At 41.0% G+C, this 26,907-nt stretch overlaps 1 protein-coding gene across 1 annotated transcript; it reads right to left on the reverse strand.

The window, feature by feature from the left end:
- LOC100565324 (cytochrome P450 2C31) lies at window positions 1-26,907 on the reverse strand. The gene is made up of 9 exons (XM_008116272.3): window positions 26,532-26,907; window positions 15,441-15,603; window positions 13,115-13,264; window positions 9,958-10,118; window positions 9,093-9,272; window positions 7,426-7,567; window positions 6,028-6,215; window positions 3,627-3,768; window positions 1-1,883 (listed from the first exon to the last, which is right to left on the reverse strand). Exons 1-9 carry the CDS (start codon window positions 26,697-26,699, stop codon window positions 1,657-1,659), a joined length of 1,521 nt encoding a protein of 506 aa, XP_008114479.2. The 5' UTR covers window positions 26,700-26,907; the 3' UTR covers window positions 1-1,656.

Here is a 26,907-nt window from a genome sequence, read left to right on the forward strand (position 1 = left end):
GGTATGTGTAGACTATTTTTCCTTTTATTAGGTGCATTCATGCCATTGATATTAAATGATAATATCTTCAAGACCCTCATTTTTCAAAAATGTATACAGGATTAAAAATTCAAAGAATAGAAAACTGTCAACAAATTACAAGAGAAACTTTAATCGAGTTTTGCAAATCTGTTTTCACAAAATGAATAATAATGCATTGCTGCACATAGATGACAATCTGAACGCCTTACATTAAATTGTTATTTAAGACGGAAATGGTAACTCTTATTAAATCATTATTGTAACATTTATTAAATAAATTATTCATTTTGCCTTCACACAATCACCATAGCTATTATGGAATTTGATAGCAGTAGATGATCAATAACAGGTGGAAAAGTTAATTGTGTTATTTTCAAGAAAAAGGAGGTGTCCCTTATACCACCAAGCTATCAGAAACCTTGTCATCTATACAACTATTAAAGTTTGTGTAGAACTCCTGCCCTCTTTTTCATCACTTTAGTCATGAGTGGAACAATAGACCATGGGTTAAACTGTTGAACTATTGAATCTGCTGACCTAAAGTTTGCTAGTTCAAGGCCGCGGGTCAGGGCAAGCTCCTGCTGTTAGCTCTAGCTCCTCCCCACCTAACAGTTCGAAAACGTGCAAATGTGAGTAGATCAATAGGTACCACTTTGGCAGGAATGCAATAAAGGCACCTATGTAGCCATGCCGACAACATGACCAGGAGGTGTCTACGGACAACAGGCTCCTCAGCTTGGAATTGGAACAAGAGCACCTCACCATGACCAGAGTTGCACTGCCTCGAGAAAAGCCGAAAAGCCTTTGTTTTGTGTATTTGTATGCCATTGTTATTCCACTGTATTAAAGGCATTGAATGTTTGCCTATCTGTAATCCTCTCTGAGTCCCCTCTGGGAGATAGAGCAGTATATAAATATAGTGTTATTAGTATTATTATAATCTATTTAGCTGGCACATGTTACATTATGTGGTTGATGACATCCATTTCAGTATTGCATTGCTTATTTCTCTACTCTGTTACACCATCTTGAATCTGTATTGAAAGGCAGGATATAGCGGTAAATATTTTAAATAACATAAATAATATAAATAAATAAATAGCAACAAATTTTACAAGAAGAAAAAAATGTACTTTCTGTACAAGGAAGAGAAAGTCCAAAAAGAATTTCTTTAGCTTCTCCATATAGGTATCACTTGTCCAGAATTTTGAAATCTATAATACTCCAAAGTCCAAAATTATCCATTGGAGAATCTTAGCTTTCTGGTGGCTCAATCTACACAAACTTTGTTTCATGCACAATATAAATATTGTATACCATTACTTTCAGGCTACATGCATAATGTATATATGAAACATAAATGAAATTTGTGTTTAGACTGGAGTCCTATCTTCAACATATCCCATTATCTACATATGAAAATACAGGTATACCAAATATTTTAAAAAAAAAACTTGTCAAAAAAATGCTAAGACAGAATTATCATAAGTTGGACTAGACAACAAACACATGACAACAAGTTGGTCACTGTGTCTTCACAAACAAGCATTGCAGAGTGGAAATGTGGAATGGTAAAATGAAGATAAGCAAACAAGTTAAATAGTAGGACTCCAAAAAATGTACAGTGCCAAATATTCAAGTACTCTTTGAGTTGTCTTGTGTTGGACTTCGATGCACTGCAGCCTGGTGAGGAACGGCGCAAATCTTAAATGGGCTGGGATGTACCACAGGGCCCATTATAGGTTGCACGTTACTTTCTTTGATTCCTTCTGGCCAGCGGAAGGTAAAGGCTTTCATCAGGCAGGCGAAGAAGATAAAGAGCTCAGACTGTGCTAACTGCTTCCCCAGGCAGGCCCGGCATCCTGCAGAATGAAGAAGGAAAGGGAGTGAGAATCTCATACGTAAGACTCTGACAGGCCATTTCATACACCGTAATTAAGGACGAAATGACATATGATGATCATAAGGAATGATAGGGAAACATAGTCTATGTAGAGCAGTCATGGGCAAACTTTGGCCCTCCAGGTGTTTTGGATTCAACTCCCACAATTCCTAACAACCTACCGGCTGTTAGGAATTATGGGAGTTGAAGTCCAAAACACCTGGAGGGCCAAAGTTTGCCCAAGCCTGGTGTAGAGTGTGTGCATGCATGCCTTAACGTCACTTGTCATTTCATGAAGTCTCCATTATTTTCATAGGAGTTTTTTCAGCTGTGTCCACACTATAGCAGTTTGAGACCACCTTAACTGCCATGGCTCAATGCTATGGAATTCATATATATATATATATATATATATATATATATATATATATACACTAGCTGTGCCCGGCCACACGTTGCTGTGGCTTTTTTTTAGATGGTTCCGTGTCTTAGAGGGGGGGAATCCTTTGTTGGGAGGTGTTAGGTGGCCCTGATTGTTTCCTGGATGGAATTCCTTTGTTTTCAGAGTGTTGCTCTTTATTTTGTGTTTTGAGATGAAAGAGTGATGAGTACCGAATGGGTTTGGACCTTCAAAGAGTGGGTGTTTCCCTGTTTGGGGGGGGGGGGGGAATCCTTTGTTGAGCGTAAGAACATAGAGACGTGGATGAGGGGTTGTGTTGTCAATTTTCTAGGTTTGGGGCCTTTAGTTTTGTTGTTTTGCCTGGTGGAGCGACACCATTATCCTTTTATATAAAATTTGTATTAGTTTTCTAAAAATACATCAATACATCAGTACCTTCCTTACTCTTATATTTCACACTTAAGTCATTGCATCAACTATATATGTATATATATCTTGTATGTTGTTTTATTCACTTTTATTCACCTCTGTGCCCCCCCCCCCCCCGAGCCACTTCAATTTACATTTTCTTTCCAAAATACTATTTATTCTTGTGGGGGTAATTTCCCATCTACTGTTTTTAAACCATTCTCAACGAATTTTCCCCAAACTTCATCAAAGTTGTTTTCCTTCCATACCCCTTTCCTGACTCTTAACCTACATGTCAACTTATCGTTTATTGCTAATTTCCGTAGTTCTTTATATCATTCTTCGATTTGTATATTTATTTTACCTTTCCAGTTTCTTGCTATCAACAACCTTGCTGCAGTTAGCATATTATTTATTGCATCCTTCTCTGTTTTTTTTTTAAATTTCGTAACATTATATAATGACAACAAAGCAATACTTGCACTTTTTCCTATCTTCATATCCATTATAGCTTCTATTTCTCTAAATGCTATGGAATTCTGAGATTTGCAGTTTTTTGTGATATTTACTCTTTTTCAGTCAGAGAACTCAGATGCGACAACAAACTACAAATCCTAGGATTCTCTAGAATGGAGCCATGGCAATTAAAGTGATGTCAAACTGCTACAAGATGATTGTGAGGATGGTCTCTTAGGCCAAGAATACTCAGAAGTAGGTTACCCTTTCCTTCCTCTGAAACACCACGTGAACAGCACGTGGTGTTCACTGGTACTTGGATGGATCCTCCATCCAAGTACTAACCAGGGCTGATCATTTTTAGCTTCCAAGACCAGAAGGAATCGGAAACTCTCATTCTTAGAAAACCAAACAAAAATTGTTCAAAACCAGCAGCACTTAATAATTGAGTACATTTACCTGTTCCATATGTGTAGAATTCTTCTCTCGCTGTATATTTTCCATCCTTGTCCAAGAAATGGTTGGGATTGAACTGTTCAGGTGTCTCCCACTGCTTGGGATCAAGAAGAACAGAGCACAGATCTGCGACCACCAGCGTATCCTATAAAGAAGAAGATGGGCTCAAATGTATTTCTTGAACAGATTAGATACATACAGGAAAGAACATAGATGCATGGCTACAATACCCAATTGTTGTGACTCAGCTGGAACCTCAGAGTGACTCTGATGGGGATTATGGGATTCAGGTTCAAAATGACTCTGATGGGAATTGTGGAATTCAGATTCAGAGTGTCCCTGTTGTAGAAGATGAGGAACAGGGAGTTTTTTCCACAGCAGGGAATGATGTTGATGCTGAAACTAGCCAGGTGCAAATTGACTCAGAAAAGGAGGACAGTTCTCAGCCTGATAGTTCTCAGCCTGATAGCTTGCAGACAGACGCTAATGAGCTGGCTGGCCTTGATGAAACGGAATCTCTAAATCAAGCTGGCCGTTTGGAATTCCGGGTTAGAAAGAGTGTAAGAGTAGCAAACAAGAAGGAGGTCAAAGGCCAAAGAAATGCTTTCATGCTATGCAAAGGGTATTAAAACAGTGTGTTGGGAGACAAACCTTTGTCAAAGCAACTTCTCGCTCAAGTCAAGATGCAAGTTCTTGTTTCCTGGGTTATCTTGCAGCCTTGGTGTGTTCATGTTCATGGGACTTCGTCATGCTCTTTTGGGACCTTGCGTATTCCTTATGATTTCTTGGATTATTCTTTGAAGCCTTGTTTTGTAACAATCTTTTGGAACTTTACCTTCTATTTCCTAATAAACTACAAAAGACTTCAACCTTGTGTGCAGCCTGGTGTATATAGCAAGTTGAAACTAGCCTGAGGTGTCACACCAATATAATTAGGGGGGAAATGAGGGCTGAAGAACAATCACCATTGCAGCACCGCATGTCTCCTCCTTTAACTTTTTTCCACTGGTGACAGACAGATGCCATAGGTGCTGCACTATGTGGAAATATAATTAATGGGTTGCTGTGAGTTTTCCCGCCTGTATCTTTTAGAAGTATTGTCTGAAGATGAGGAAGGAAAGGAGGAAAAGAAGCTAAAAGGGTGAAAGCCCCCAAATGCATTCACACCCCACCAACCTTCCCTCAGGTCCCCAACTCCCAGTCAGTCCCACTAAATAAAAAATCAGGAAAATTAAGGAAAATCAAAAAGATTCAACTGTGATGCCAAATAGGGGAGGAGGAGCTGAGGTTAGCTCCCACTTGCTTTCGTTGCGGGCGGGTTTTCGTACCGGGAGGGCCCTTATCGTTGTTGTCCTCCCTCCTGGACCTGCTTCATACCCAGACCCTAGTGGCTACATAACTGTTCTTATGTTCCACCAGCATGAAGTAGAATCTTATAACCCTTCCAGACAGGTCCTATATCCCAGGATCCGATTCCAGGTTTTCTGCTTTAAACTGGATTATTGTCAGGGATTCCTCTTCTTCAGAAGAAGGGGAGCAGGAAAGTGTTCATGATCTGAGGGTGAGTTGGAGTCTGAGGAGGAGACTTTGCTAGTACCCTCATTCCAGGAGAGGTGAAAGGAAACAGAGCAGAGACGTCATTCGGCTAGATTAGCTGCCAGAAATGCAGCTGAGTGGTTAGGAACTGCCCTAGCAGCTGTGTGGGACCCAGGGTTATAAAAGCAGAAGCAGGTGCAGCCAGCTCTTGCTGGTAACAAACTGACTCCAATGCCTTCATTCTCTGTGAACCTGCTCCAAGTCTGCATCTGGATTTATGCCTGTTTCTTTGTTGCCTGTAAATTTCTCTGGCAAAGCTGCTGGGCATTTCTGCTTTGGAGCAGCATCTCTCTGCAACTCCTCTACAGTTAACAGCCACTTGTTGCTTTAAATCTTCAACCTCTTCTATGACCAGACAGATTTATGGCTGGCTGAAAAGTTAAGGCTGTAAAAAATTTTGGGCTGGTAACAATCTGTCCTGTTTTGTCTTTCAAGACCAGCCTTAAGACACTGTGGTAAGTAAATGAAAACTGCTTTACTTCAGCAAAACATAAAGTACAGTACACTCAGTGAAATAATGCAAAAGAAAGCCAGGAAGTCTTACTTTACTGGAATGAGGGTACTAGCAAAGTCTCCTCCTCAGACTCCAACTCAACCCCAGATTCATGAAAACTTTCCTGCTTCTCTTCCTCTTCTGAAGAAGAGGAATCCCTGACAATTATAGGAGTCCGCACTGCCTGATAATCTGGGATAAACAGAAATCATGGGATCGAAACCTGTCTGGAAGGGTCCTAAGTCAATGTTTACAGAGTAAGTCCTGATCCTTTGCTTGGGAAACAGAATGGTGGTGGTATAATTTGCTCTGTACCTTTGGAATGAAATGGCCAAATATATTTAAATCCTGTATGCACAGTCTGGGCAAGCCAAACAATACGATGTTGCTGAAGCGTTGGATCTCATGAATCACAGCATTGGTGTAGTGCAGTTTCTTCCGATCATCATAGCTGATCAGTTTGGAGGGATCCAGAGTACTTTGTAGCTCCTTCTGGACTTTCTCTGAGGAGCAAGAAGAGCATTCGGGTTTATAAATGAGATACACATTTATTTTGTAAGTGATTTTACCACAAGTATCTTAGGTTCTGTCTAACTGCTCAAAAAACCAAAGCATGGAGAAAAATTTTTAAGAATTAATATGAGAAAGTGAAGTCATCAATAACTCAACCAGCCAACCATCTTAATGTACTTCACAACTAGAAGGTGCTGCAGTCATCATTTCCCAGTGTCCCGAACTCAAGTGCCTCCTAAACCCTTCCATCCGAGTGTTGCCTAGCTTAAGAAGGTAGTTCAGGCATGGGCAAACTTTGGCCCTCCAGGGGTTTAGAACTTCAACTTCCACAATTCCTAACAGCAGGTACCTATTCCTCATGGTCAACAGACTAATGAATAGCATTGTAGATTCATAGAATCCTAGAGCTGGAAGAGATCTTGTGGGCCATCCAGTCCAACTCCCACCCAAGAAGTAAGAAAATCACATTCAAAGCACCCCTGACAGATGGCCATCCAGCCTCCGCTTAAAAGCCTCCAAAGAAGGAGCCTTAAACACATTCCAAAGCAGAGAGTTCCACTGCTGAACAGCTCTCACAGTGAGGAAGTTCTTCCTCATGTTCAGGTGGAATCTCCTTTCCTGTAGTTTGAAGCCATTGTTCTGTGTCCTAGTCTCCAGGGCAGCAAACCTGCTCCCTCCTCCCTATGACTCCCTATGAAGGCCATCTTGATCCATGGCCTTCATCATGTCTCCTCTCAGCCTTCTCTTCTGCAGGCTAAACATGTCCAGCTCTTGAAGCCGCTCATCATAGGGCTTGTTCTCCAAACTCTTGATCATTTTGGTTGACTTCGTCTGGACACATTCCAGCTTGTGTGTCAACATCTCCCTGTATGTTTCCATGCTGATTAATTGCTATACCCTAATAAATAAAATATTTAAAATAAAAAGAAATTACACTGTGGCCATTGAATTATTTTGATATGTGTGTGTGCCTCACAGTTTCCTTTTCTCCATTACTCTTTGTATATGGGTATCTGTGTACATCAGCATACCATAGAATTAGCCAAATCTGCTGGATCATGGATGCTGTCATTTTGGCAAGAGTATTGACCATCAGAAACACAACTGTATCTCGTTGATAACAATCCTAGGATTTTGTTTTTCAATATATATAAAGCTAGCATAAGCATCCATCACATGTTTTATACCAGTTCTTTTCACCTTGAATATCAGGATGAGTCACCATAAATAGCAAACCCCATGACAGGGTAACAGCTATGGTCTCTGTGCCCGCAGCAAACAGGTCAGCGATAACTTGAATTAAGTTGTCCTCATTAAATGTAGTTGTAGAGTCCATTTTCTCCTGTGGATTACAAGCACAAAATTACAACCAAAATACCATAAGTAAAGTAGGCATAGGATTAAATAGGATCTAATGAGAACTTAGATCTAAAGCCAGTTTGCTACCGAGCACAATTCAAAGTGCTGGATTTGACTTATAAAGCTCTAAACAACTCCGGTCCAACTTACCTGTCCGAAGGTATCTCTCCCTATGAACCTGTTAGAGAGTTAAGATCTGTGGGGGAGGCCCAGCTCTCGGTCCCACCCCCATCGCAAGTGCGACTGGTGGGGATGAGAGACGGGGCCTTCTCTATGGTGGCCCCTCAGTTGTGGAACTCCCAAGGATATTAGACTGGCCCCCTTGCTCCTGGTGTTTGAGGAAAAAGTGAAGACATGGTTCTGCAATCAAGCATTTGGGTAGTGCAATATGGATCCAACACAATGTAGCATGCAAACGACAACCATAAAACTGAGTCAATGTTTTAATAATTTAAGTTTCAATTGTGTATTGCTTTGTATCGATGTATTGGGGCCGGGCTGTGGTGCAGGCTGGTGAGCAGCCAGCTGCAATAAATCACTCTGACCAAGAGGTCATAAGTTCGAGGCCAGCCCTTGGCGGGGTGAGCACCCAACAATTAAAAATAAAATAGCCCCTGCTCGTTGCTGACCTAGCAACCCGAAAGATAGTTGCATCTATCAAGTAGGAAATTAAGGTACCACTTATAAAGTGGGGAGGCTAATTTAACTAATTTACCACTCCATAATAATCATCCAGCTATCATTGGAATGAGGAAGTGCCGTCGCAGTGGATGATGAAGCAGCTGATCCCCCCGTGGCTGGAATCGAACATCCCCTCAGGAGAAGGTTAAATTGCCTCTGTGTCTGTCTCTGTCTTTGTTCTATGTGTATATGGCATTGAATTTTTGCCTTATATGTATATAATCCCCTGAATCCCCTTCGGGGTGAGAAGGGCGGAATATAAATACTGTAAATAAATAAATAAATTGTATTTTATGTTGCTGAATATGCAGCATTGAATATTGCATTGAATATTGTACACTGCTCTAAGTCCCCTGCAAGGGTGAGAATAGCAGGATAGAAATAAAATAAATAAAGGCACATTCACAGAGATGGATACTTTTTTTCTCACACCATGGGATTTCCCTATATATATACTGTGATATATATCAATCAGATTTACAACACAAGAAGGGTAAACAATTCCTAAAAAAACCAGTCACAAAACAAATACGAGATTTTCAGTTCGGGACAATCATGTATTATGACAAATATGTGTCTTTCACCAATTAAAGAAAAACACCTCTTCTAAATATCTGCTAAACATGCCATCTCTACACATGCAGTAAAAGCCCTTCTACACATGCAGTAAAAGTCAGAAATAACTGGGATAAAAGGGGTGGGGTGGCTAAATGAGGTTTAGGGAAAGTACAGGTGGAATCAGGTTAACAGCTGAAAAATCCATGTTTAAAAGGTGCACTTAAAACAACAACAACAGCAGCAGCAGCAGCACATAAAAAAAGACTTACCCTGTGGATCTGGGCCAGATAGAAGTCAATGAAGTTCTGTGGCTCATGGTGTGCTACAGCATTCTGTTTATGTTTTTCTACCTGCTTCTTGATAAAGGAACGGATAAATTCACAGGAGGAAAATACCTCCTTGTGAGGTCCAGGGATGTGTTGCATGAGCGAAGGGAAGAAGTTATATAACTGCAGGAAAAGACAATTTAAAAAAACTTACGGTATTGCTGAAAACAGAGGACTGATGTCCAGTGGTCATTTCTACATCCCGGTCTGTGTGGTTCCAAGATATGGACTCACATGTCCACTGGGCAACTTATGGTGCCGATGCCAGTGATCCGGTGAATTCATTCTCAGTTTTAGTCTGAACTTCACGGGATGTGCTGGATACTACCTGCTATACATTTGGCAATTTGGATAGTTTCTTTAAAATTAAAACTGAAACCTGGAATAGATTTATTGCTCTAGTGACACTGGAGCTAGCAGCAGTATTTTAAGTTGGATCATAAAGGGTATCAAGTTTGGTCCAGATCCATCAGGCCATGTCTGGAGTCTTTGTGGAACATACATACATACACACTTTTATATTTCACTTGGGGAGGTCACAGCTAATTAGCAGAGTACGGTCATCTTTTGTATGAAGAATGTTCTGAGCCCAGTCCTCATCATTTGTACTGGGAAATGATCACCATAGTAGAAAATACTTATTTTGGTCTGGGGATCAGCAGAGTTGCTACCAGAAAATGTAGACCGCATTGGGTGGGAGTAGGCAGCAATTTGACACAGTGTAATAGGTTTGCATATAATACAGTATCGTCCCATTGGGATGGGGCAGAGAATTCTCCTATCCCATATTGGATACAACACTACTCACCGTCTCACCAACACTGCCTCTGAATTTGGTGACAATACTGATATGTTCAGTCAACTTGCATAAAGCTTCATCCTCAATGGGGACATTATGGCCAAATACTGCAGTACAAATCACTTTGGAGGCTGAACGCATGAGGGCCGATGAAGGATCTAACGGCTGTCCTGCAAAACAACAACAATTGGAGCATGTATTACCTTGGTCTTTAGAAACATAGAATAGAATAGGATAGGGCCAGGCTGTAGCACAGCTGGTTAATTGCCAGAAGCAATAGATCACAGCCAACTGGAAGGTTGGCAAGTTGGATCAAGCCCCTGACCGTTAGCCTAGCCTTACTGTCCACCTAAGCAGTTCGAAAACAGCTGAGCTGTGAGTAGAAAAATTAGGCATCGCTTAAAAGCGGGGAGGTATTTTACAACACCATAAAAATGCCGGCGATCAAAGAACAAGGAGGGAAAATTTTATGATCAAAAGTGCTCATTGTCATAGTGGATGGAGCAACAGCACCCCCCTGTGGCCAGAACCAAGCCTAGCCTCCAAGCGCCGATGTTGGGAAATAGCTCTCTCTGTCTGTCTGCCTTGTATGGCTAAAACGCGTTGAATGTTTGCCTGGTATGTTTGCATTGTGATCTGCCCTGAATCTCCTTCGGGGTGAGAATATAAATACTGTAAATAAATAAATAAATAAATAAATAAATAAATAAATGAGAAGAGAAGAGACGAAAACAGCTTTATTTGTCATTGTGCAATAATATACCTTCCCACAATAATATACCTTCCCACAAGGTATATACACATCACAAAACAACACATACATCCCTCCACACCCCAACCACCACCACACAGCCCCCCAATGCCACATCAATGCGGAACCAGAGTTTAACATAGCCACAGCTCTAGGATAAAAACTATCCTTTAGTCTGTGTGTCCTTGCCTTTGTCACCCTGTACCATCTGCCAGATGGTAATAACTCAAAAAAAAAGAATATGCTGGGTGAGATGGATCCCTAAGAATGTTCTAAGTTTTCTTAAGGCAGCGGGAATTATTGAGTTCTTCCAAAGAGGGAAGAAAGATGGCAACCCATGATTCTCTGTGCAGTCGTGGTGACCCTTTGGAGCGCCTTCCTATCTGCCACTGTGCAGCTACCAAACCATTGTCATTTTTTAAATTGTAAGTTTCGTTGATTCCCAATTTTAGGAGAAAAGGAGAAAATGACCAGAATCCTGTTTGGGATTTATATCTTTATACCCACTTGTGGGAATTAAAATCATGCTGCTTCGCAAAGTCCATATTCAGGTGCTGTTACATTACTAAGCAGAAAAACCATCAAAATGCCAGATGTACACTGGCCCAGTGCATAATATAACTGACCAGTACATAACAGTGATGCACACTGAGACCAATGTTCATATCAATCCTTCTATGCATTGGGACATTAGCTTTATGTGTGTGTGTGTCAGGAGTGACTTGAGAAACTGCAAGTTGCTTCTGGTGTGAGAGAATTGGCCGTCTGCAAGGACGTTGCCCAAGGGATGCCTTTGAAGTTTACCATCCTTGTGGGAGGCTTCTCTCATGTCCCCGCATGGAGAGCTGGAGCTGACAGAGGGAGCTCATCCACACTCTCCCCAGATGCAAACTGGCAACCTTCAGGTCAGCAAGCCAACCTACAAGTCAGCAGTTTTGCCAGCCCAAGGTGCCACTGGGGGCTCTGGGACACTAGCTAAGAATTAACGATGTGGATTGGTAGAAACCAATATGCATTGAAACATCCCTTGCCAGTTTCCAGCTACAGATTCCCTAATAGGATTTCTTAACAACTCTGCTACATAGTAATTGTACGTAATACCCATAATAACTATGATTATGATACCCTGCAACACTATCATGAACATTGTGAAAGGGGTTCCATTGTCGGAAAGATTCTATGACTGTCCTTCTTAGCAGCGTATGAGAGAGTTGCACAGACTCATTCACAAGGTGAAAGTCAACAAATATCCTATGATCAGTTGTGCAATGATGCTGTTTAGTAATTCTAGCATAACTATGCTCCCTATTTATATACTGCACCAACCAGAGGAACAAGGTCTCGGCCATTGGATCACTCATAAATGAATTGGTTCCTGAGTCTTCAAAGAACATTCTGATCTCTGAAATAGAATGATCTGCCAAAGAAATCATGCCACTTTGAGACTTATACAGTAGAGTCTCACTTATCCAACATAAATGGGCCAGCAGAACGTTGGATAAGAAAAAATGTTGGATAATAAGGGGGGATTAAGGAAAGGCCTATTAAATTTCAAATTATGTTATAGTTTTATAAATTAAGCAGCAAAACATTGTGTTTGAAATCCAAAACACCTAGAGGAATGGCAACACTGGAAAACCAAAAGTTCGCTAAACACTGATATTGGTCAACTCTCTCCAGAATCTCATCTGGAGCTGGGTGGTCTGTGTTGGGAGGGCTTGGCTTGTGCCTTTCAGCCTAGCAGAATGAGGCTGGACTGGATAGCCTCTTAAGGGAGTGGGGTCTCTTGCATTGCTAGGATTCTATGCCTCTAATTATCCTTGCTTGGGTTAGAAGAGGAGGAGGAGGCCAAAAGTGCAAGTTGCTGCAAGGCTGTCAGAGGTAAAAGAGGGAGGAGGAGGAGGAGGATGAAGAAGAAGAAAAAGTGCATGGGGGAGAAACAGGAAGGGAGAAAGGAGAGAGAGTGATGATCTGGAGCTATGTGTGTTTGTGTGTGTCTGTGTGCAGAAAGAAAGGGAGGTCCACCCACCTGGCCAGGTAAGGAGATGACAGAAGGCCCCCCAACAGAACGATTCACCCCCCTTCCCTCCCTTCCGTTCCTTTTGGAGATGCACTTTCCTCCTCCTCACAGTTTTTTCGCACAGGAAAGAGAGCCACCCACTCTCGCCTTGGATTGAATGAAGAAGCACATATAAAAGGATGCAATGTTTCCAATTGGCCACATTATGGAGCTGGTTAATACGGAACGTCAGATAAGTAAAGATCGGATAAGTGAGACTCTACTGTAGTTCCATTTTGAGTGCGATTACAACTGCCAGAATCGACCATGGCCTTTCACATCCATTCAGCCCAAGCGATAGATGCCAAGCAGATCAGCTTGCACACTGGCCAATCTTTCATCCATCATGTACATACCATTTTCCCGTGCAAAGGTTTTCACAAGAAGACCAGCTTCCTTGTTTATTTGATGTTGCAAGTCCTTCTGCATCTGAACTAATGTCTGTATGGTCGCTTGGCCAAAATGCTTCTGATCCTTCCAGGTTTTGCCATTGGCAAACATGACACCTATGACAAACAAGAACCATAGAGATGTTTTAACAGATACCAGTTATTCACTGTCTGGTCTAGCTCTAAAGGGAGATTGAGCTATACCCTCTGTCACACACATACATGGCCTCCTGTTGGCTATACTTGAATTGAATTAAGAAGTGCCAAAATCACAGAATTATGGAATTATGCCTGTCACCACTTTGCAAAAAATACCATCAATAAAGATACTAAACTATGCTCACTCCATACCAGGGATAGAAAGATTTGAAGTCATTCAAATCTAGGCACTTATCATAGTGATGAATGAGCTTGGCAACTCCTTCCCCACAAAACTCTGCCGCTTGCGTCCTCAACCAGCCAGTCACCCCTCCTGCAGCTGAGGATGCAAGCGGCAGAGTTTTGTGGGGAAGGAGTTGCCAAGTTCATTCATGGCAACTATGTTGAGAAGTGGTATTTGGGTGTGGCTTTCAACTGCATATGGTAAATGTTTTCTCCTATACTTTGTTCATTTTTAATTCCAAAACGTAATCTACTTTCTGGATAACCCTTGTATTTGAATGTGTAACAGGTTAATTCTCCAACAGACCAGAGTTCAAAAACATGCTCAGCCACTGAAACTGGCTGACCTTGGTCAAGTCACACTTCTATAGGGCCACAGCTACAGAACAGTGGGTTAAAGCACCAGCTACAAAAGATCTTGCTGACCAGAAGGTTGACAGTTCAAGCCATGGGTGGGGTGAGCTCCCACCATCAGCCTAGCTTCTGCCTACCTAGCAGTTCAAAAACAGCTGTGAGTAGATAAATAAGTACTGCTTTAGGTGTACTGCCCCTGAAAAACATGCCAGCAGTTCAATCAACACACTCCTCGGCGTGGAAGGATGGAACAACAGCACCTCTCCATGATCGAGTCGAGCACAGCCTCCAAATGCTGGAAAAGAAAGATGGAAACCTGCCTCTGTTTATGTCTTGTCTCTGTCAATTGTATAATTGTCAATTGCATAATGGCATTGAATGTTTGCCATATATGTGTACCTGTAATCTACTCTGAGTCCCCTCAGGGAAATAGAGTGGAATATAAATAAAGTATATTATTAGTAAGAAGAATCTTGGATTGATGAGAACTGCCACAGCCTTTGCAAAATTGGTTTTGCACATGATTACGAGGGCTATCCAGAAAGTAGATTATGTTTTGGAATTAAAAATGAACAAAGTATAGGAGAAAACATTTACCATATGCAGTTGAAAGCCAGACCCAAATACCACTTATCAACATAGTCCCCATTGAAATCTAGGCACTTATCTTAGCAATAAATGACCTTGGAAACCCTTTCCCCACCAAACTATGCCGCTTGGCTTGTGCCTCAACCAGGCGGGCGTCCCCACAGCTGCGCATGTGCACACGATCAGCTTTCCCCCATGCTCGTCCTGGATCACTCTTCTAAGGCTTTGCAAAGAAGCACACCTTTTCTGTCCCAAAAATCGGTCGCCATAACCTTCCTTGCAAGCATTTGCAAAACCTTAGAAGAGCGATCCAGGATGAGCGTTGGGGGGGGGGAGCTGAGCGCATGCACATGCGCAGCTGCAGGAAGGAACACCCGCCTGGTTGAGGACGCAAGCCAAGCGGCAAAGTTTGATTTCCAAGGTCATTTATTGCTATGAAAAGTACCTAGATTTCAATGGGAACTATGTTGAGAAGTGGTATTTGGGTCTGGCTTTCAACTGCATATGGTAAATGTTTTCTCCTATCCTTTGTTCATTTTTAATTCCAAAACGTAATCTACTTTCTGGATAGCCCTCGTATTTTGCATAGATATACTATTTATGTTGCAGAAGAGAGTGTTTCTTATGCAAAAATGGCCAGGTTTTGCGCAAAACAACCTTATGTGAATTTTGTGTGGAACAAGAACTGAATTGTGAATAGTCTTAAAAAACTGTTTTTTGAAGTCTTTCTGGCACCAAAAAGAAAATTCCTCAAATTATTAATTGTTTCCTTCAAGAAGAAAAGCAATGACAAATTACGTTTCTACTGGAGGTTAGAGAAAGGTGGTGCAACTGTTCTGGGTTTTAGGCCGAACTGTAATTGAGCTTTCCAAAGTGGTGACAAAGATCTGCTCCATCAAGTGTGTGAAACATCTGCCAGCCCATCAAATGAGTAAAAGGAAAGGAACTCACCCTTTTTGCAACAACTTACCATTTCTGTTGCCCAATAATTTGAAAAAGGGCATCATGGGTCGTCCAGACAGTCGTTCATAATTGTCCATTAGTCCTTCTTTCACATTTTTAAATCCTGTCAAAACAACCACAGGAAAGTGTCCTATCCAGAGGGTGAAAACATCTCCATAGCTCTTCGCAAGCTGTAAGTGGGATGAAACCAGACAAAATAAATGTTACTCATGGGCCAATCTACAAACTTTCTTCCTCTTACATTGCATGTTTTAATCTCACCTTAAAAACTGGCTCTCAAAAAAGCTAACAAACATCATCAGTTTAAACAATAAAACCAACCAACACTCACAATCAATAATGCTAAATATCATTTGAACACGAGATGCACTTCTAATGTTTGTCACAAATGTCTCAGGCCTTCTTGTTCCTGTCCATGTAGCCTGCCCTGTTTCAGACTGCATCTATGATCCTTTTGTTTTATTTGCTTGATGTGGTTTCCAAATTATTTTAAATACAGTAGAGTCTCACTTATCCAACATAAACGGGCCGGCAGAACATTGGATAAGCGAATATGTTGGATAATAAGGAGAGATTAAGGAGAAGCCTATTAAACATCAAATTAGGTTATGATTTTACAAATTAAGCACCAAGACATCATGTTATACAACAAATTTGGCAGAAAAAGTAATTCAATACGCAGTAATGTTATGTTGTAATTACTGTATTTACGAATTTAGCACCAAAATATCACAATGTATTGAAAACATTGACTACAAAAATGCGTTGGATAATGCAGAACGTTGGATAAGTGAATGTTAGATAAGTGAGACTCTGTACTGTATTGGTGCATATTAGCCTCATGCCACAGAAACATGTTACAGTGCAACTGGTTTCAGCCTCATCAAACTAGTTTAGCAACTTTCTGACTTCAAATTGTCCCTTTTGATGCAGGAGTGGGAGGAATGGCCTCCATTTGCTGACAATGATTGACAAGGCCACATTAACAGGTGTTGCGCCCTTGAGGGAGTGTTTTTAAGTTTCTTTTTAAAAGATATTTTAAAGATGTTTTTAAATTGTTAGAGTTTAGCCTTTCTTGTAAGCCGCCCCGAGCCCTAGGGGAGTGGCGGCATATAAGTTTAAATAATAAATAAATAAATAAATAAATAAATAAATAAATAAATTTCGCCCAGACACCACACAGTATTGAGAAAATCCACTAAGTTAAATTTATTAAGAAAAGCATAAAAGATAAGAAAAAGCACAATAAAAAGTACAATCCAAAAGACAAATCCAGAAACTCCACAGTTGTTGAGTATATGTGACATTCAGTTTCATGAATCAAATCACAGAAATGCAAAAACTTGGAGGTGATACAAGGAAACAAGGCAAAATCCATACACTTGATCAAAATTATGTCCAGAACTTGAGAACAAAAAGAAAGCAAGCCAAAAACCATGAAGATCTGAACAGGAATTATAATCCAGAAACATGAAACTTAACCAAAAACCATGAAGATCTGAACAGGAATTATAATCCAGAAACATGAAACTTAACCAAAAACCATGAAGATCTGAACAGGAATTATAATCCAGAAACATGAAACTTAACCAAGAAAACATGATCAAGACACACAATCCAGAAACTTGGACACTTGGAGCAAGGCCATAGAATTTTGGAGTTGTATCCACTTGAAGGCAATGTTGTTCTCACAAAGAGCTGTACGCTTGAAGCCCACTTAAATGCCTCAATTCCCTCCCATGATATCACTCCTCGTACACCTGCTTTTCCTTTGCTTATTTGGAAGTCACTGGGAAAAACGAGTCTCTCTTTCTTTCACATTCTTGCGGCGCAGCTGTAGCCGTTCCAACCTAGTAATAGACTCACACTCCACTCACACTTACTAGTAATGTCTAATGGACACCAAAAACACAATTCCCCTGATCAGTTGTTCCTTCATCATTGTCAAACATAGATGGCAACTGAGACGAAGGCAAGGGCCAATATCTCCTGCATCCATCCCATCAGGCCATTCTGTCACGTTTGCTTTCTTCCACTGCTTTTCCACTCCTTTGAAGACAACTTTCACCTTTCAGACCTTTTTAAATCCACAAAACCCACAGTGAAAGCAATACAAAGAATAAGGCTGCAATTCATCACTTTTGTGAATCTGGGTGATTTTCCAGACAACTTTGCTTTATGATCATCACAGCCAAATATACCTTTCACTACTATTCAAATGCAGCCCTTGGCACCAATAATGTCAAATAAATTTGTTATGTATACTCAACCAATGACGACTTGCTCTAAAATGACCAAAAGTCAAATTAGCATGGGATCCCATAAACTGTCATACATGTACATTGGCCATATACATACATTGTTAGGGCTCAAGAAATTCCAGAGTCTTATGGACAACAGGTAATTCTTGGAAGCAAACATTGATAGATGCAAATCATACTTTTACATTAAACTGTCATTTTAGCTTCATGTTTACCTATTGCTTTTCTATTTAGATCTGCATCTGCTACAGTAGCTTGGGAGTTCTCCTGGATTCATCACTAAGTCTGGAACCCCAGATTTCGGCAGTGGTCATGGAAGCTTTTGCACAATTAAAACTTGTGCGCCAGTTGCGCCCGTACCTTGGGAAGTCTGACTTGGCCACAGTAGTCCATGCTATGGTTGCATCCCGAACAGATTACTGCAACGTACTCTACGTTGGGTTGCCTTTGAAGACTGCTCAGAAGCTTCAAATGGTCCAACGGACGGCAGCCAAATTGCTCACCGGAGCAGCGTATAGGGAGCATACGACCCCTCTATTGCGTCAACTCCACTGGCTGCCAATCTGCTACTGAGCACAATTCAAAGTGCTGGCTTTAGCCTTTAAAGCCCTAAATGGTTCTGGCCCAGCTAACCTGTCTGAACGTATCTCCCTCTATGAACCATCTCGTAGTTTAAGACAATCTGGGGAGGCCCTGCTCTCAGTCCCACCTTCTTCGCAGGTGCGACTGGTGGGGAAGAGTGACAGGGCCTTCTCAGTGGTGGCACCTCGGCTTTGGAACTCCCTCCCTAGGAATACTAGATCAGCCCCTTCCCTTTTGATCTTCCACAATAAAGTAAAAACGTGGCTCTGTTTGTGCAATAAACAAACAGATATGGATTAACATGTTATGACTATAGGAACAGCCTGGTTTATGCTTGTGGATTATGTGATCAACTATGACTGAGTCCCCTTAGGGGTAGAGAAAGGTGGGATAGAAATATTGCAAATAAATAAATAAATAAAAAACGGGGACACTTGTGGACAAGTCACACCAGAGTGTGGTCAAGGTGACAAGCATTTAATGAAGAACAAATCATAAACTAGGAGACAGTTTGGTAGTTTGCTTTTGCCTGATCTTACTGGGAAGGGCAAGCTTTCACCCCTCCTCTTCTCTCCCTCCTGCTGACTTAAATGAGTGCAAACTACTTTTGCACGTTGCAGCAACAATAGTGAGCTGGGACCGAAAAAGGAAAGTGGGAGGAAGAGAAACTGGCATGGCAAAAGGAGCTGGGAAATTGCGATGACAGAGGATTAATCAACACTGTTCTTGCCAAATCATGACTGTTGGAGGATATGGTCCTACCCTTTTCCATTGTATTTTCACACGATGCACAATAGTCTGGAGAAGATTGTGTCTCCAGTCTCCTCATGACTAGAAACTGATTTTCATGGTTCTGTTTTAATGACTTCCTGGATCTCTGAGTTGCTTCTTCAATTGCTATCTTGAAAATTCAGTTTTGTTTTCAAAGACTTCAGAATTTCATTTAATCAAATCTAAAAGGAAAGATGGAGCCCCCAGTGGCACAGCAGGTTAAACCTCTGAGCTGCTGAACTTGCTGACCGAATCCAGGGAGCGGGGTGAGCTCCCACACTTAGCCCCAGCTTCTGCCAACCTACCAGTTCAAAAACATGCAAATGTGAGTAGATCAATAGGTATCATTCCAGTGGGAAGGAAATGATGCTCCATGCGGTCATGCCAACCAAATGACCTTGGAAGTGTCTATGGACAACGCTGGCTCTTCGGCTTAGAAATAGATATGAGCATCAACCCCCAGAGTTGGACACAACTAGACTTAATGTCAGGGGAAACCTTTACCTTTTACTAAAAGTTGAGGCCTGAAGCAGCATTGTGTATGTCTGTTTTTGAAAACTGGTTAATGTTCCAGGCATACAGAGAAATTGTGTAAACTGAGAGAAAGTTGGAATTACTTGAGGGTGAATGATATTTCTATAGAAATCTAATGCAAGGCATCAAATCTGATGCCTGCCTAAAAGGAATACCTCTGTCTCTGCAAAGACCGGTACGAGTCTCCAGCAGTCAGTCATCCAAAACCAAAATAATTTGCTTGCGCTGCACATAAAATTGTTCATTGCACAAAGAAAGCAGAGAGGTTGAACAGCATTCGTTTATTGCTCAAGGAGCCCTCAAGCCGTAAACCAAGCAAGCCAGCAACAAGACCTGTTTTTCTTGTCCTGAAACCACATGTGTTCATATCAGTGAGGTTTTGAAGCGTGCTAAAAACAACTTACGTAAGCAATGCATGCACACAGGATGCACATATTGGGTCTACTACTCCAGTCATTGTCTGCTTTTATAGAAAAGAACCAGTTTGCAAATACCCCAGTACAAAACTCTTAGCAATTGACAGAAAATGAGTGTGACAGATGCCAACACAGCAGCCATGCTTTTAAATATTTCAGGACTTAGGTCTGTAGCGCTTCATTACATTTTCATTACATATATGCCAGTTAGGTTTGCATAGATTTTATATGTGAACATTTAGCAAAGACTTTGGGATTCATTTAAGAATGATTTTAAGCTCCGTGGGCATTGAACAAGATGGCCCTTGCGGCCTCCTCCAATTCTAAGATTTTATTATTCTAAGATATAATTACTTTAATTTGCTTAAATTACATAGACTTTAAGCCGAACAATTAACTTCTCATGGAAATTGCCCCAAACAAAATAAATTCTTTAATTTATGTGTGTGTGTGTTGTGTACCTTCAAGTCACCTGTTGACTTAAGGCAACCCCATGGATTTCATAGTTTCTAAAGCAAGGAATACTTAGAAATGGTTTTGTCAATTCATTCCTCTGAAATTATTATATTCGAAATCAATAGCTGTCTTGCAATGGTGTAAGGCAATGGAGCAGGGCTAACTTTGCCCCCACCACTCCTCACAGTCTCATTTTGGGAGGGCAGATTTTCCAGTTTGGGGTGTTTTGAGGCTTAGAGAGATCCAAGGGAAAGGTGGGGAATGTAAACTGCTACACTTATAGATACACTATAATGATGTGCACCTACAATGATTTAGCACCTATAATGATTTCTTTCAGCCAGTAATGAAAGGACCAAGGCAGTGACATCTCCAGCCCATCCTCTGTTCTGATATCAGCCAGCATACCAAAGCCTTAAATCAAGAAATAGCTTACTAAGATCTATACACCAGGAACACCTCAGTAAGCAAGAGTCCAAAAGTGGCAGGCTAAAACCTGGAACCTTGATCCATGGCTGATACTGGATGATACTGGGCACACCGAAGACTGGGCAACTTGGAAGGTGCTGAACAGACTGCACTCTGGCACCAGGAGATACAGAGCCAACCTTGATAAATGGGGCCACAAAGTGGAATCCACGACATACAAGTGTGGAGAAGAGCAAAATACAGACCACTGACTACAATGAAGCCTGAGCCCTGCCACATGCACAATGGAGGACCTTCTTGCAGCCACACCAGAGGTACTCCAAGTGGCCAGCTTCTGGTCAAAGGACATTTAGTATAATGCCAAGTTTTTAACTTTCATTGCATTTTTAAATACATGATAACTGTACCCTCATTTCATTTCTTTCTTTCTTTCTTTTTATAAAGAAGCATGATACATCGAAAGTGGTGGAACAATATATTGATAACTAAGTGAGGAGTGGGAGCGTTCTGGAGGTAGGTGAAGAAAGAGAGCAAAGAAAAAAAATGTTGGTTGACTTCCCATCTTGGCTTCGGAGTTTTCTCTTTCATTGATTACATATTTGTATTTTCCCTTTGTCTCTTTTCATTTAATCCATTTTATATTATAGATAGGTCTATCGTAAAATCCATTCTTCTTTTTATCAGGAATTTTGTGAAGTTTGTTCAGTTTGTTTTATTTTTACCCTCTCTTATTTTTTGTGTTAGCTTGTCCATTTGTATCATGTCCAAAATTCTGATTAACCATTCCTCGGAAGTAGGGAGTCTTTTCCCTTTCCAGACTTTTGCTATTGTTAGCCTGGCCACTATGCTTATGTAGAAAAATATTCTGTCTTCATTTTTTAAAAATTTTGAGTTCGTAAAGCTTAATAAATACATTTCCGGTTCTAATTTGAATTTGATCCCTATAATTTCCTGTGTCATTTGATGTATTGTCTTACAAAATTCTTTTATTTTCTCACAGGTCCACCACTGATGAAAAAATGTCCCATTTTTTCCCCACATTTCCAACACATATTAGATTTCTTTTTATTGAATTTTGATAATTTTTCTGGCGTGTAATACCATCTGTATTGCATCTTGTACCAGTTTTCTTTAATATCAGTGGCAGCTGTGTATTTTAATTTCTCTTTCCAAATTTTTTCCCATTGTTCCAAATTCAAACTATGGCCTATGTCTTTCACCCATTTTATCATACATTCTATTATGTATTCCTCATTTCATTTCTGACATGATAAATAAATAAATATAGGTGCACTAAAGCCCTTTTGACAACTTAAAAAAATTGGAGCGTGCTGTGGGGAAGCCCCCAGGTTAGGATTCAAGGACCTTACATGAACCACAAGTTTCACTTTTCCAGTCATGGTTTAAACAATCTTTTTTAAAAACTTGGTTGTTGTAGTTCCCATGTCCTCTTTTGTTCTCCCCTTAATCTATGCCAATTATGGGAAAACTTCAGTCCTCTGGGTGCTTTGGACTTCAACTCCCACAATTCCTGACAATTCCTTCCTTATCCCGCTCAGCTGCTTAATTGCAGGAGTTGAAGTCCAAAGCATTTGGAGGGCCAAAGTTTGCCCATTCCTGGACTAGATGGTCCTTTTGGTTTCTTCCAGCTTTATGATTCTATGATCCTATGTATGTATTTCTATCACTTCCTCATTTGTGTACTTGCTCATATATATGCCCACACAGCTATACATATGTATATTGGATGATGGGTGTTGCCAGGCTTTGAGCATATTGATATTGCTTATTTTAAGGGCCTCTGGGGAAAGCTCTCATTAGATATGAACACTTATCTAGGTCTGAAATATAAACTATGCTGCTGCAAGCAGTTAATGCTTTACCAGTAGTCTCAAGGTCATTCTCATGGCAAAACAGACTGAGAGTGGGCTAAAGGATTATGACTGATATGCCTATGGGTTGCTGTGAGTCTTTTGGACTGTTTGGCCATGTTCCAGAAGCTTTCCTGCCTGACATTTCACCCACATCTGTGGCAGGCATACCTCACACCTCTGAGGATGCCTGCCACAGATGTGGACAAAACGCCAGGAGAGAATGCTTCTGGAACATGGCCATACAGCCCGAAAGACACACAGCAACCTAGTGATTCTGGCTATGAAAGCCTTTGACAATACACATTGATATGCCTATGTTGGGGAAGCCCACACAAGTGGAACTGAAGCTGCATCTTCACAAAGTAGTGAAAGTCTGCATATTATTTGAACTGTATTACCTATAAATGTATGTTTGTCAGATCTGACAACATCTAGGGTATAATTAGCAACTTTGCTGTTTGAAATGAAGTTCCTACATTTTAAGTACTGACTAAACCTGTATATGGTAACCACCAATGAATACCAAGTGCTTTAGGCTGTATTTCAAGGGAATGAACCGTCAAAAGCACCTCTGAAGGAAGCCCTATGAAATTCATGGAGTCAGCATAAGTCAACGGGTAACTTAAAAGCACATAAACATACACATTGACAAGTTGACAGTCATCTTCATGGACAAGAAAACTGAACCATCATTAGAATCGTAGAATCATAGAGTTGGAAGAGACCTCACAAGCCATCCAGTCCAACCCTATTCTACCAAGAAGCAGGAAAATCACATTCAAAGCACTCCTGACAGATGGCCATCCAGCCTCTGCTTAAAAGCCTCCAAAAAAAGAGCCTCCACCACACTCCGCGGTAGAGAGTTCCACTGCTGAACAGCTCTCACAGTGAGGAAGTTCTCCCTAATGTTCAGGTGGAATCTCCTTTCCTGTAGTTTGAAGCCATTATTCTGCATCCTAGTCTCCAGGGCAGCAGAAAACAAGCTTTTTCCCTCCTCCCTATGACTTCCCCTCACATATTTATACATGGCTATTGTTCCATCTCCCAGGAGTTTGACTTTCATTGTCCCATAGTTGTAGGAAATAGCACCCTTTTTGCGTTTCTTCCAGGGTTGCTACAGACTCAGCAACACCCTGATAGTTAACCATCAACAGAGGTTTGTAGACAGCCTGCAAAATCTTTCCTGTTGTCAGCTTGCAAAAGTATCTTTTTGATCTTGAGGGCTGCCCCTTTTTCCTGGGGATAAAATCTCCATTTTGAAAAGCCTTTTTGCCTTCTGCAAAATAGAGAAAAGAACTCAGATGTGCTTGTGTGGTCAAACCAGGCCAGCTCAGACAAGCCATCATAAGTACTAACCTCTTGCCTTTAAAACTAGTTCTGAGTTTAGATGGGGAAAGACCTGCTCTTTCTAATATAGCAACTCAGCACTAGGACAGAGAATATCCCAGTATTTCTCTGCCATTGGAAGAAGCTCTAACTACTTCGTCTCCAAGCTAGCTTTGAGTTTAGACAGGCAAAGACCTGCTCTTTCTGATATAGCAACTCAGGGTTAGGGTAAAGAGCATCTCAGGATCTACCCACCTTAGGAAGAAGTTAACCCAACAGCCAAAGGGAAAGGTAAAAGGAAACATCTGCATGATTTTATAAGTTGACTGTTTGTATTTGTAACCTCAACAAATTGTGCCAAGCCTGTCAAGAACCTGGAGAAAATAAAAATCTTGTTTGATGTTCAATTTGGAGTGGCCTTAGTTGTGGGACTTCTGAGCTTCAAGGTAAGGCCCCCGCAGTCCACCCGGCAAAGAAAGGAGCACATCTTAATTTCAACCCAAGGGTGTCTGGGTGTGACAGCACAGCTATCATGTCTCCTCTCAGCCTTGTCTTCTGCAGGCTAAACATGCCCAGCTCTTTAAGCCGCTCCTCATAGGGATTCTTGTTCTCCAGACCCTTGGTCATTTTAGTTGCCATCCTCTGGACACTTTCCAACTTGTCAACATCTCCCTTCAACTGCGGTGCCCAGAATCGGTCATAGAGTTGTCCAATTACTTGTGAATAATACTACCAAGCAGTATAGGATACTACAGACAGATAGCAACAAAACTGATCACAACCAAGCAAAAATACTATAATGGATGCTTTAAAACGGAAGCAACGCCAATGGCTCACCTAATTTTCCTCCCTGAAAAGTCTTGTCTCAGCGATAGAAAGCTGTGCATGAAAGGACAAGGCATGTGATGTAAACATGTTGACTGCGGGTGGCCTCTGATGTTGGGGTTATGGTGAGAGTTAGAATTAGAGATTTTACACTTCCAACATACGTTTTCATGGATCACTCTTTTTCCTGGCACAAAATGGGTTAACCTATTACCAGCATGGTTGCATTGTAACCTTGTAAACATTTGAAGGGTTACAGGAATAGAAACTGCCCACATTGTTGTATGAACAGAGGCAACCAAGTAACACATATTTTGCTGAGGTTGCTTCCAGAGAGCCCCAAATCGCAGGTTTTAGTCAGGAGCAAAACATCCCGGGACCTGAGAAGAGGTCCACATACAGAACTCTTGGTCCCGGGATTTCTGCCTCCGTCGTCCACACTTGCGGCTTTGTCATGAGATTTTGCAGCCATTTTTCGGCATTTTTTTTAAGTTAAGATGCGAATATGCGAATCATTGTATAAGTTCCATTCTTGGGTTATAGAGGCTGCATGGCCAACTCTGCAGACAAGTTTGGCTTGTGCCTGGGAACTACGGGGTGCTGTTCCTGGGTTATACATGTCTGATCCTGATTGTTTTTATTGTGAAAAGATGTACAATGTTGACTATAGGGTGACAACTTTGTCTTGACAAGAGAAACTTTGCCATCCACACATTTAATGAAGTTTCTGGCACACAAACAAAGTTTATGGAGTAGGATCACTATTTTCGAACAATCTAACACAATCAAACAGGAACACACACTTTCAAGCCAGGAACAGAACTTAGTCATTATTACCACTTTTAGAGGCTGCCTGGCCATCTGTACAGACAGGTTTTGCGGCATGGAACAACAGGGTCATGTTCCTGGGTTGTTCCATGATTGTTCCATTTCTCATAAATAAAAAAGTTGATTACATGGCAAAACCTTTATCTGTGTATCACAAACTTCATTAAACGTGTGGAGGATGAAGTTTCTCTTGCTAGGATAAAGTTTTCTCCCCCTAGTCAACTGTTGCCATGTTTTTAGGATAGAACGAGTCAGGAACCAACATGGATAACCCAGAAACAAACCAACCTAAAAATCCAATATTTTCTGAGTGTAGGGACATACAGAGATTCAAATACAGTAGAGTCTCACTTATCCAACACTCGCTTATCCAACGTTCTGGATTATCCAACGCATTTTTGTAGTCAATGTTTTCAATATATCATGATATTTTGGTGCTAAATTCGTAAATACAGTAATTTTTACATAACATTACTGTGTATTGAACTACTTTTTCTGTCAAATTTGTTGTATAACATGATGTTTTGGCGCTTAATTTGTAAAATCATAACCTAATTTGATGTTTAATAGGCTTCTCCTTAATCCCTCCTTATTATGCAAGATATTTGCTTATCCAAGCTTCTGCCGGCCCGTTTAGCTTGGATAAGTGAGACTCTACTGTACCCACATTTTCCAGCCAGAACCAGGATATTCCCGCACTTGAAAAATCTTGTGTTTTTTGGCGTTTAGTTGGAATAAAAACAACAAGGCTTAGGCCAATATTAACAATTGTATGGTTGATATTTTAGAGAAATACCTTCAAAAGAGTATCCTGCCGTATCTTCCAGCCAACTCTCCATAGGCTTCCAATGAAGGGGATGGGAACAGGTCCAGGAGGAAATTGCCGGCGTGCCCAGAGAAGCTTTACAAACCGTACAACCAGAAGACAGATGAACGTAGCAACTAGTAAGCCACTAGTCCACATCTTTACCAAGCCGTCCTTCTACTAAGTATCTCCCTCAGAGTTGTCTTGGATCAATAGTTCCCTTCAGAGGTGTCTCCTTGGTCCTTCACAAAGCTTGAGGACATCCAACTTACTCTTGTCTTATATCCTACTGCATCATATGGAAGAGAGGCTAGCTAAAGATACACTGTAATTAGGCAGGCAAAACAATCCAGTATTTGGCATACTC

Source organism: Anolis carolinensis, chromosome 3 (assembly GCF_035594765.1).
Source record: "Anolis carolinensis isolate JA03-04 chromosome 3, rAnoCar3.1.pri, whole genome shotgun sequence".
NCBI classification, from domain to species: domain Eukaryota; kingdom Metazoa; phylum Chordata; class Lepidosauria; order Squamata; family Dactyloidae; genus Anolis; species Anolis carolinensis.

What these genes read in the sequence shown, in the direction of transcription:
- LOC100565324 (XM_008116272.3), bottom strand. Translation starts at nt 26,699, where the DNA reads ATGTGGACTAGTGGCTTACTAGTTGCTACGTTCATCTGTCTTCTGGTT. An exon ending in AACCTTTGCACGGGAAAATG is followed by an intron (nt 10,119 to 13,114) that starts GTATGTACATGA and finishes GTTGTTTTGCAG; the next exon opens with GACAGCCGTTAGATCCTTCA. An exon ending in ATCTGGCCCAGATCCACAGG is followed by an intron (nt 7,568 to 9,092) that starts GTAAGTCTTTTT and finishes TGTAATCCACAG; the next exon opens with GAGAAAATGGACTCTACAAC.